The 12,238-nt window shown below is 51.1% G+C and overlaps 1 protein-coding gene across 2 annotated transcripts in view; it reads left to right on the forward strand.

Annotated features, from left to right (window-relative positions):
• Window positions 1-7,537, forward strand: part of LOC123368288 (neurotrophin receptor-interacting factor homolog) — a 28,562-nt gene extending 21,025 nt beyond the window's left edge. For both annotated transcript variants that reach the window (XM_045012952.1, XM_045012953.1), the window contains exon 5: window positions 2,709-7,537. In XM_045012952.1, coding sequence (XP_044868887.1) covers window positions 2,709-4,489 — 1,781 coding nt within the window. In that variant the 3' untranslated portion in view covers window positions 4,490-7,537. The remainder of the gene's footprint in view (window positions 1-2,708) is intronic.
• The last annotated feature ends 4,701 nt before the right edge of the window (window positions 7,538-12,238 follow it).

Below are 12,238 nucleotides of genomic sequence, written 5' to 3' on the forward strand. Positions count from 1 at the left end.
TATCATTATCCGTTGAGCCCAATGATCTAGCCAGCTTTCTATCCACCTTATAGACCATTCATCCAGCCCATACGTCTTTAACTTTGTGGCAAGAACACTCTGGGAAACTGTATCAAAAGCTTCCCTAAAGTCAAGGAATAAGACGTCCACTGCTTTCCCCTCATCCACAGACCCAGTTATCTCCTCATAGAAGGCAATCAGGTTAGTCAGGCATGACTTGCCCTTAGTGAATCTATGCTGACTGTTCCTGATCACTTTCTTCTTCTCTAAGTGCTTCAAAATTGATTCCTTGAGGACCTGCTCCATGATTTTTCCAGGGACTGAGGTGAGGCTGACTGGCTTGTAGTTCCCCGGATCCTCCTCCTTCCCTTTTTTAAAGATGGGCACTACATTAGCCTTTTTCCAGTCATCCTGGACTGCCCCCAATCACCTTGAGTTTTCAAAGATAATGGCCAACGGTTCTGCAATCAAATCCGCTAACTCCTTTAGCACCCTCAGATGCAGCACATCCGGCCCCATGGACTTGTGCTTGTCCACCTTTTCTAAATAGTCCCGAACCACTTCTTTCTCCACAGAGGGCTGGTCACCTTCTCACCATACTGTGCTGCCCAGTGCAGCAGTCTGGGAGCTGACCTTGTTTGTGAAGACAGAGGCAAAAAAAGCATTGAGTACATTAGCTTTTTCCACATCCTCTGTCACTAGGTTGCCTCCCCCATTCAGTAAGGGGCCCACACTTTCCTTGACCTTTTTCTTGTTGCTAACATACCTGTAGAAACCCTTCTTGTTACTCTTAACATCCTTTGCTAGCTGCAACTCCAAGTGTGATTTGGCCTTCCTGATTTCACTCCTGCAGCCTGAGCAATATTTTTATACTCCTCCCTGGTCATTTGTCCAATTTTCCACTTCTTGTAAGCTTCTTTTTCTGTTTAAGATCAGCAAGGATTTACTGTTAAACCAAGCTGGTCAGCTGCCATATTTACTATTCTTTCTACACATCGGAATGCTTTGTTCCTGCAACCTCAATAAGGATTATTTAAAATACAGCCAGCTCTCCTGGACTCCTTTCTCCCTCTTGTATCAGAGGGGTAGCCGTGTTAGTCTGGATCTGTAAAAGCAGCAAAGAGTCCTGTGGCACCTTATAGACTAACAGTTAGTTAGTCTATAAGGTTAGTCTATTAGTCTATAAGGTGCCACAGGACTCTTTGCTGCTTTCTCCCTCATGTTATTCTCCCAGGGGATCCTGCCCACCAGTTCCCTGATTGAGACAAAGTCTGCATTTCTGAAGTCCAGGGTCCATATTCAGCTGCTCTCCTTTCTTCCTTGTGTCAGGATCCTGAACTCAACCATCTCATGGTCACTGCCTCCCAGGTTCCCATCCACTTTTGCTTCCCCTACTAATTCTTCCCAGTTTGTGAGCAGCAGGTCTAGAAGAGCTCTGCCCCTAGTTGGTTCCTCCAGCACATGCACCAGGAAATTGTCCCCTACACTTTCCAAAAACTTCCTGGATTGTCTGTGCACCGCTGTAGTGCTCTCCCAGCAGATATCAGGGTGATTGAAGTCCCCCATGAGAACCAGCATCTGTAATCTAGTAACTTCTGTTAGTTGCCTGAAGAAAGTCTAGTCCACCTCATCCCCCTGGTCTGGTGGTCTATAAGACTCCCACCACGACATCACCCTTGTTGCTCACACTTCTAAACTTAATCCAGAGACTCTCTGGTTTTTCTGAAGTTTCATACGGGAGCTCTGAGCAGACATACTGCTCTCTTACATACAGTGCAACTCCCCCACCTTTTCTGCCCTGCCTCTCCTTCCTGAACAGTTTATATCCATCCATGACAGTACTCCAGTCATGTGAGTTATCCCACCAAGTCTCTGTTATTCCAATCACATCATATTTCCTTGACTGTGCCAGGATTTCCAGTTCACTCTGCTTGTTTCCCAGGCTTTTTGCATCTGTGTATAGTATAATACACAGTAATACACAGTTAAACAGCTGCACTGGGCCATGTGGATGTCCTTGTTCTGGTTTTAACCAAGTTTGTTTTGATTCAGTTCCATGCAAATGGAAACAGTTTGCCCTGGTTTAGATAACAGGGTTACTTTGGAGCTGGCTGGAGATTTTTTCCATCACAAAATGATGATTTGGCAAATTTGAAGCGTTCCATGGGAAAATCTCAGTTCTGACAGAATTTGGGCAGGAAGCAGGCCGGGGACTGACAAAAACCTGCCTGGTGTCTCGCCAGCTCGTCCCTCCCCAGCGCTTCAGCAGCTGCCCCTGGCCTGGGGTTTCTGAACTACAGAGGCGCCAGGAGCCTGGAAGCACTGGGATACCCGGCTCCCAAGCTCCCAGGGCCATCAGCAGCTGGCCGGGCGGCTGCCCCGGAGCCGGGACTCCCAGGCGCTCCTGACTCCACGGCACCGGCCTGGACAGGCAGCCGGGAATCCCAGGGAGCACATTTCATTTCACACACATGTTCCTGCAGCTCGGTGTGTCCCAAACCAAGTATTGCGGGGATCAAGTTGTGGGGAACATTTCCAGTTTTTGTTTTTTTGTCCCAATTTGGGACAAACTTTTTTTCCAAAAACTCAAATATTTTTTGTGAACTTTGAATTCCACTTTCCAGCCAGTGTTAGTTTAGATCCCTCTGCTGGCTTCCCCCTGCGCCTGGGGCTCGGCTCACGCACCACTTCTCTCTTGGTCCCCACAGGCACGGGGAGGGGGCTGGGCGCTGAGGATCTGGCTGTGCAGCACCACGGGGAGGCGGAGGCACCTGTCAAAGCAGCTCCCACGCCAAAGGCCTCACCAAGGCGGCCCAAGAGGAAAGCGCCCCAGAGTCCTGGCCGGACGAGAAAGAAACCCTCTCTGGATGGAGAAGAGCCAGCAGCCCCCTCTGAGGGTGGGAAACAGCAGCTCCCCACCTGTCCCATGTACATGCAACAGCTGCTTCCTTCTGTGCGCATGCAACAGCCTTTCCTTCCTGTACGCAGGAAACAGCCACCGCCTGTTCTGCACAGGGAACAGCCGCCCTCCACTCCTGGCAGGGAACAGCCGCCCCCTCCCCTGAGCAGGGAACAGCCACCCCTTCCCCTAAGCAGGGAACAGCCGCCCCCTCCCATGAGCAGGGAACAGCCTGTTCCTCCTGTGTGCCAGGAACAGCCGCCCCCTACTCCTGACAGGGAACAGCCGTCCCCTCCTGTGTGCCAGGAACAGCCGCCCCCTCCCCTAAGCAGGGAACAGCCGCCCCCTCCCCTGAGCAGGGAACAGCCTGTTCCTCCTGTGTGCCAGGAACAGCCGCCCCCTACTTCTGACAGGGAACAGCCGTCCCCTCCTGTGTGCCAGGAACAGCCGCCCCCTCCCCTGAGCAGGGAACAGCCGCCCCCTCCGCTAAGCAGGGAACAGCCTGTTCCTCCTGTGTGCCAGGAACAGCCGTCCCCTACTCCTGACAGGGAACAGCCGCCCCCACCCCTGCGCAGGGAACAGCCACCCTCCACTCTTGGCAGGGAACATCCATCCCCCTCTATGCACAAGGAACAGCCACTCTCTCCTCTGTGCATTGGACAGCTGCTTCCTGCCCTGCACAGGACACAGCCACACCCCACTCTCAGCCAGGCACAGCAGCCCCCTCTGTCGTCTCCCGTTAATTCCTGCTGCACGGACCTGGTCGTGGGAGGATCCCCTACTAGCAATAGCCTGCCCCAGTCTAAGAGGTGCAACCAGTGCCCTGAGTGTGGCCGGGGCTTCAGGCAGAGCTCAGACCTGCAGCGGCACCGGCGCATCCACACAGGAGAGAAGCCTTTCCACTGCCCGGTGTGCGAGAAGAGCTTCCGGCTGCAGTCCAACCTGATCGTGCACCACCGCACGCACACCGGGGAGCGGCCCTACCAGTGCGGGGAGTGTGGCCGCGCCTTCTCGCAGAGCTCCAGCCTCCGGACCCACAGTAAGATCCACTTGGACCAGAAACCCTATGTTTGCTCTGTGTGCAGCAAGAGCTTCCACCACAACTCAAATCTCGTCCTCCACCAGCGCACCCACACCGGCGAGCGGCCCTACGAATGCAGCGTCTGCGACAAGCGCTTCAGTGACCGCTCCACTCTGGCTCAGCACCGACGTGTCCACACGGGAGAGCGCCCCTACGCCTGCCCTGAGTGCGGGAAGTGCTTCAGCCAGGCCTCACACCTGGTCAAACACCGACGCACCCACGCGGGGCCCTGCACCGTGCTGGCCGGGGACACAGCTGTCCCCCAGAATAGGCCTGGCACAGGGGAGAAGAGAGACACTCCTAGACACAGACCAGACAGAGGGGTAGAAAGAGCCGCCCCCAGAGACAGGCCAGCCGAGGACAGAGCTCCTTCCAGACATGGGCCGGGAATGGGGGATGAGAGAGCCACTCCCCAAAATGGCCCTGGTACAAGACAGGAGCGAGACACCCCCAGACATGGGCTGGGCACAGCGGAGGAAAGACAGCATGGTAAGATGTGCTGTCTCTGAAAGACGTTTTGGCAGGGAGAAGGAGAGAGAGGCCTCAAAAGACACATCAGCCACAAGGAAGGACACAACTACCACCAGTCACACACCAGGCATAGGTATGGTGAAAGCAGCAACAAAAACCATGTTGGCTACAGGGAAGGAAAGATCGACCCCCCAAACCTGGGGCCGATGAGAGGAGAGCTGCCCCTCAAAATGGGCTGGGCATGGGGGAGGACAGAGCCACCCCAGACCATGCCACAAAGAATGCCAAACAAAAGATGCACCAGCCGTGGATGAGGAGAGAGGAGCCCTGAAAGATGCACTGAAGGCGGCGAAGGACAAAGCAGCAACAAAAGATGCATCAGTAGAGGGGAAGGGAGAATCACCCAGAAACTTGCTTCAGATGGGGAGGAGAGAGAGGCCTCAAGAGACAGTCTGACCACAGGGAAGGGGAGAGCCGCCCCCAAACCCGCACTGGCCACGGGGAAGGGGAGAGCCGCCTTGAAACGTGCTCCAGGTACACAAGGCCCAGACTCCAGGGTTGCCCTCTCATGTCACTGCATGGTACGGACAGGGATGACTCATTGGGGGGTAGAGCCTGTGGGGAGCCCTGTCACTGAGCAGTAGGGTTGGGGATGGCTCATAGGAACATGCATTAAGCTGGGGGTTCACAGACCAGGTGTGAAACCCCATCAATGTGCAGGTGGGCAGTAATGCCAATGCCATAGGCTCACACTTAGGCAGCAAGGGAGAAGCTGGCCTGGTGGGGGATGCAGTTACAGCTCAGAGGGGACGGGCAGCACGAAGGCACTTCTGGCACTGCAGAGAGGCCCCGCTGGACCCAGAGCTGGTGGAGCGAATGGCTGGCACTTAACATGCAACCACAGACATCTCTGTGTAGGGAGCTAAAACCTGCTAAAAACAGAAATATGTTCAGGTTCTTGCCAGAAATGGTCTGTTATCAGGTGTTTGGTTTTCTAACAGAAAGTAGCTCTGTAGTGCAGTGAGTTGATGTCCCCTCCCCAAGAGCACAATTGTAGAGGTGCCAGGCATATCTCCATATAGTCTTATCCCGATCTCATAGAACTAGAAGGGACCCTGAAAGGTCATTGAGTCCAGCCCTCTGTCTTTACTAGCAGGACCAAGTACTGATTTTGCCCCAGATCCCTAAGTGGCCCCCTCAAACCCAGGGTTGTGAGTTCAATCCTTAGCAGGCCAATGCTCAAACCACTGAGCTATCGTACCCAATGAGTGGGGGATGATGTTACAGAGGTGGCAAAAGGGACTGTCATGGAGTCACTCACCACACTGGCGCCTCCTGCTGGGCATTTTGGGAATTAGCTCAGTCCCAGCAGGTGCACCCTTGGGTGGTGGTGGGACTCCCATCCTTGCCTCTGCTTGCAAGCCCCTAAATGGCTCCTTTCTGCTCGGCATCTACTTTGTGGCGCAGCCCCCCGGCCGTGTCACCAGCCGGTTTCCCCCCGTTCTGGGGAACTCCTCCAACAAGAGTCCAGCCACTCCTCACAGTGGCTTGGCAGTCCACAGCCGGGCAGCTAGTGGGGGAGGGGGGCAGGTCTGCTCACTACTCTGGGCCCCAGCAAACAGCAGCTTCTTGCTGCCTCTTCCTTCCAGCCCACTGTCTCTATTCCATGAGCCACTTTCCCGCAGCCTCAGTTCCTCCTGCTCCTGCTCCTGCCTCTGGCTCCAGCTCCTTTGCTCTCTTCCCAGAGCCTTGAGCCTGTAAGTCCTGGCAGCCCGTCAGGAGCTCTCCCTAGCTCCCCCGGTCCCTGCTAGCACCTGCCCTTCCCCAGGTGCTGGTCTCTCTGTAGCCAGTGCACCCTGTCACAGTGACATACAGAGGATATACCATCCTCCTGCTCTTAAGCAGAGGGGACCACTGGGCCCTCTAAGATACCGCACAGGCATCCACATCACCAGCATCAGCAGAGCTTCCCAGTTACGAGAGCAAGCAAACCATTTGTGTTCTAAATAAATTCATAGCCTAGGCTCCACAATAACCTTAACTCTGACCCCAGCCCAACTCATGAGACTATGACACCATGTGTCATGACATACTAGTGGCTTATGAGACTTCAGGGAGTAAGCAGGTCTGTTCTCATGCTGCTTCTGCATGTGCCGGAATTGAGAGGCGAGGTGTTTGGGTTTGTTGCTGTCGCTGAGGCTGAAGTGGACGCAGGGTCCATGCAGAAGCCGGTGGGTTGTTGCTTCGATCTACAACACAGTTGTTGATGGAATTTCCAATGTGAGACTCCAAATCCTTCAATTCAGAGCTAAGATTGTTTTGAGGACCCTTAACTATGTATTTCTTGACTTTCAAAACTTTGGGTTGCTGGATTATTTTTTGTTAGCTTTGAATTTCCAGCATTTTATAGAAAAATACAGTTTGTTATAATATGGTTGTCTCATCTTAATTGTTAACTATTTACAGTCAAGTGTGTATCTTAACACAGTTCTTTGGGAATTTCCTGTGTTTGGTTTTTGTTGGGTTTTGAAAAAGAATTGTAAGACACATGTGACAATTTACTGTAGATGATTATATCTCCCCAATAGTGAGATTATGGGATGGAGCCAGCTTCTGGAAACCCTGACTCCGGTGACTAGATCCCACTCAGAGGGCCTGATCCAAAACCCTTTGAAGGTCAATGGAAAGACTTAACTGGGCTTTGGATCTAATATCTAGATCTCCTTTGCTGCAGATTAAGCCCTTTCCTTCTTGTCCCAGCCTGAGTGTACATGTGCATGAGTTATGTAAGATTTACTGATTTACCAAGATGAGCGCTGCCCTGACAGTTGAGAAGCGAGTGGCGATAGCCCTGTGGAAGCTTGCAGTGCCTGACTGCTACCGGTCAGTCAGGAATCAATTTGGAGTGGGCACATCTACTGTAGAGACTGCTGTGATCAAGTAGTCAATGCAATCACTGACGTTCTGCTATCAAGGGTAGTGACTCTGGGAAATGTGCAGGTCATAGTGGATGGCGTTGCTGCAATGGGATTCCCAAACTCTGGTGGGGCGATAGACAGAACGTATATCCCTATCTTGGCACCGGACCATCTTGCCAACCAGTACATAAACTGCAAGGGGTACTTCTCAATGGTGCTGCAAGCAGCAGTGGATCACAAGGGACATTTCACCGACATCAATGTGGGATGGCCGGGAAAGGTGCATGACGCTCGCATCTTTAGGAACTCTGGGCTTTTTGAGCAGCTGCAAGAAGGGACTTACTTCCCAGACTATAAAATTACTGTTGGGGATGTTGAAATGCCAATAGTTATTCCTGGAGACCCAGCCTATCCCTTGCTCCCATGGCTCATGAAGCCGTACACAGGCAGCCTGGACAGTAGTAAGGAGCAGTTCTAATATAGGCTGAGCAAGTGCAGAATGGTGGTAGAATGTGCCTTTGGACGTTTAAAAGCTCGCTGGCGCTGTTTGCTGACTAGGTTAGACCTCAGCGCAACCAATATTCCCATTGTTATTACTGATTGCTGTGTGCTCCATAATATCTGTGAGAGTAAAGGAGAAATGTTTATGGTGAGGTGGGAGACTGAGGCAAATCACCTGGCTGCCAGTTTTGAACAGCCAGATATCAGGGCGATTAGAAGAGCACAGCTGGGCGCGCTGTGCATCAGAGAGGCTTTGAAAACCAGTTTCATGACTGGCCAGGCTACGGTGTGACAGTTGTGTGTGTTTCTCTTCAATGCAAACCTGCCCCCTTTGTTGATTTTAATTCCCTGTAAGCCAACCACCCTCCCCCCTGCCGATCACAGCTGGCAAAGGAAATAAAGTCACTATTGTTTTGGAACCGTGCATTCTTTCTTTATTAATTAAAAAAAAAAAGGGAGATAACTGACAAGGTATCCCGGGTGGGGTAGGGGAGGAGGGAAGGACAAGGCCACATTGGTTATTGTAGCCACACTGCAAATCAAAACGGTTTGAATGGCAGCTTGGGCCATCCTCTGGAGTGGAGTGGCTGGGTGCCCGGAGCCTCCCCCCACCGTGTTCTTGGCCGTCTGGGTGAGGAGGCTATGGAACTTGGGGAGGAGGGCAGGCGGTTGTACAGTGGATGCAGGGAGGGTCTGTGCTCTTGTTGGCTTTTCTGCAGCTCCACCAGATGCCTGAGCCTCTCCGTTTGCTCCCTTATTAGCCTCAGCATTGCATCCTGCCTCTTCTCATCACGCTCACTTAATGCTTTCCTGTACTCTCCATGCATTCAGCTGTGCCCTATCAGTGCGGGAGGAGTGCATGAGTTCGGAAAACACGTCATTGCGAGTGTGGTTTTTTTTCACCTTCTAATCTGCGATAATCTCTGGGACAGAGAGGATGGGGGAGCATAGAAACATTTGCACCTGCAGGGGGGATAAAAAGGAAGCGTAAAGTTTAAGATGATACATTTCTGAGAACAAAAGGGAGACTCTTTTCACAGGGAATCAAGCAATTCACAGCAGACAGCACATGTGCTTTAGGTACAAGGTCGGATTTTGCCTTTTATATTGAGCGCCTGCCGGTATGGTGACACATCACACACGGCTGGGCAACAGAATTCGGTTTCCAGGTAGTCATGGTAAGCCAAAGGGTACGTGGGTCTGGCTTCTAACGCCTTCACAACATGTGGGAATGTTTTCAAACTGCAGGACCCTCCTTTCCCATAGCAAGGAATGCCGGTTGGGTTTGCCATTTAAAAGGAGGGGCTGCGGTTTTCGGGTGGATGTGCAGCACACACCTCCCCGCACCCCTCCGTGTGGCTATTTGGGATGACCCCTTCACCCCTCCCCCCACCGCGTGACTATTCTCAGGGATGATCCCTTTTAGCCAAGCGCAAACAGCCCAGCATGAACGGGCTCCTTTTACTGTTCCCTTACAAAAATCCCCCTATTTCAACCAGGTGACCATGAATGATATCACTCTCCTAAGGCTAACACAGAAAGATATAGACCGAATGTTGCTTGAATGTGACCAAAACCCAGGACCATTCGCTGCCATGCTTTGTGCTGCAATGATTCCAGACCACTTGCTACTGGCTTGGCGTGGTAAAGTGTCCTACTGTGGAGGACAAAATAAGGCAGCCCTCCCCAGAAACCTTCTGCAAAGGCTTTCAGAGTACCTCCAGGAGAACTTCCCTGGAGGACCCTGGAGGATTCCCGCACCATCCCAAGACATGTTAACAGACTTTTCCAGTAGCTGTACTGGCCGCGAATGCATCCCAAGTCTTCAGGGCAAATCAAACATTAAACACTATTGCTTTTAAACCCTGTACTGTAGCCCTCTCTGCAATTCCTTGAGAATGACCCAATGCAGGCCCATGGATGCTGCCTCCTTGTTCTTATCCAGGAGACCTCGATATTTGGTGGAATAAAGAGGGGAGCTGTTCAAAGGGTCCACTATAGCTCAGTCATAGGGCCTGATGGAGGAATTGCTGGGTGAGATTCTTCGACCAGGTTACGCCTGAGGCCAGACTGGATGGTGAGAATGGGCCCTTGTGGCCTTCACATCTATGGGACATGAGCTCTTTGGGGCAGATACTGTATCTCACTGCATATCTATGCAGTGCCCAACACAACAGGGCCCCGATCTTGGTCACCGTGTGTCTGTGAAGTGTCTGGCCCACAGGGCCTGTAGGCACCACCATAACATAAATAATAGACTGAATAAGACCAGGGAAATGTGTGCAGAATGCACTGTAGCAAGGTCACCTTTGGCTAAAACCCATATGGCAGAGCCCAACAAAAAAATGACAAGTTAGTTTTGGTAAAAATGCTGAAGTTGTTTTCAGTTCACAGGTTTCCAAACAGACTCATTTATTGTTTTCCCTACATTCTTGGTGGAACATTTTTATACGAAATATTATAAAACACGTTAGTGAGATTTTTCATTTACAAAACACTCAACTTTTGCTAAATAAAATTTTTCCATTTACCTTAAACAGTTTAAATGACCTTTTTTATGACATTTTCAATAATGTTTTGATTAAAAAAAATGAAAATTTTGAGAAATAAAAAAAAGTTTTTCAATGGAAAAAAAACCTTTTCTTTTGAAAAACTGTCATCAGCTCTCCTCCCTCAAGGACTTGGGGAGCAATGCGGAGAGATGTGGCGTCTTAGATGTGTTCGGAGCTGAGGCCCTGGCAAGTTGGTGGCCTCCGAGACCAGCTAAAAATTAGCCCAGTGACACATTTCCAAGGGTTGAAGGACTCTGCACTAAGCTTTGACTCTCCGTTGCCATGACTAGGGCCTTGTTAACTTCCCCTCCATTCCAGATTGGGCCTAGTGTCACACCAATCCCAATTACAAGATGTCCAGCAACAATGGAAACCTAAGGGTTTGATTTACACTGACCATGGCTACTGTTGTGGCTACTTTTCCAACGTGTACATAATTTCTCTCATCTACCCCTGAGGCCCTCACTGAACCCAACCAACACTCAAAATGACCCCCTACTCCCGAGCCCATCACAACCTCCTCCCAGCCCATTCATCTACCACCACAGCACACCCAGAGAGACGCACACCAAACCAGACACACCCAGACACAGAGACATGCACCACACCGCTGAGAATCATTTCTGGATTCACACACTGCACCATCCGGAATGGATCTTCCCCACGGCCTCAGTGGAATGGACACACTTGCTGCCCAGGGCTCCCATCCCCACCTCAGGCACAGCCTCTGAAGTGGTGCAAAGGCCATTCCCCAAAGGCCATCTTATGTGCTCTTCAGGGTGGTTGGGCCACTCCTCCCACCCTGTGGATCACATGATGTGCCCCCAGCTGGGGCCCTCCCCACCCCCAGAACCACCGTAGAATCAATCCCCACATGACCGGGGGAGTATGCTGTGGGAAGCTTCCCTGGCATGGTCTCCTGTTGCTCTGTGGTCTCAATTGCTGTCTCCCCTTTGGACTATCCTGAGAACCTCCTATGTGGTTCCCCATCCTGCTCCAGAGTCCCCCCATCCACCCTTGTACAGGGCCCTGGTCCCCTGCTGGCATGGAAAGAATCCAGATGTAGGCCAGTCCATGAGCTGTGGGGACTGGATTTATTTTTTTAAAGATATGTTCTAGTTCAAAAATAATTATTCTGGGGGCGTTTTATGGCCCATGTTATGTAGGCGGTCAGATTATATGATCACAATGGTCCCTTCTGGCCTTGGAATCTATGAAGCTATTAAAAAATTTCGAAATGGCGCAGAGAAGAACCAGAAAAATTATTTGAGAGTTGGAGAAACTGCCTTACAATGAGAGAATTAAAGAGTTCAGTTTGTTAACTTGATTGCGGTATACCTTCACAGGAGTATACCTTCACAGGAGAACATACTGGATAGTAAAGGACTGTTTAATCTGGTGGAGAAAGGCAGAACAAGAAGCAATGACTGGAAGCCAGATACATTTGAAGTTGAAATAAGTCACCACTTTAACAGTGGGAAGGATTAGCCATTGGGATAAACTCCCAAGGGAAAAGATGGATTCTGCATGGATTTTTCATGCTTTCAGATCCAGACTGGGTGCCTTTCTGGAGGCATTAGCCAAACACAGGTAACTGGGCTCAATATAGGGGTAATTAAGTGGAATTCTATGGCCTGTGACATACAGGAGGTCAGACTGGATGATCTAATGGTCTCTTCTGGTATTAACCTCTATGATAATCCACTTCAAGAGAGGATGGATCCTAAATCAGAGCCTGCACGGATACTTATTTCAGAGCCAGGATATTGATAGAGTCTTTCCCTCCGTGGGGATGCTCTGAAGGCTGATGGAGCTT

The sequence above is a fragment of the Mauremys mutica genome, chromosome 4 (assembly GCF_020497125.1).
Source record: "Mauremys mutica isolate MM-2020 ecotype Southern chromosome 4, ASM2049712v1, whole genome shotgun sequence".
Classification (NCBI taxonomy): domain Eukaryota; kingdom Metazoa; phylum Chordata; order Testudines; family Geoemydidae; genus Mauremys; species Mauremys mutica.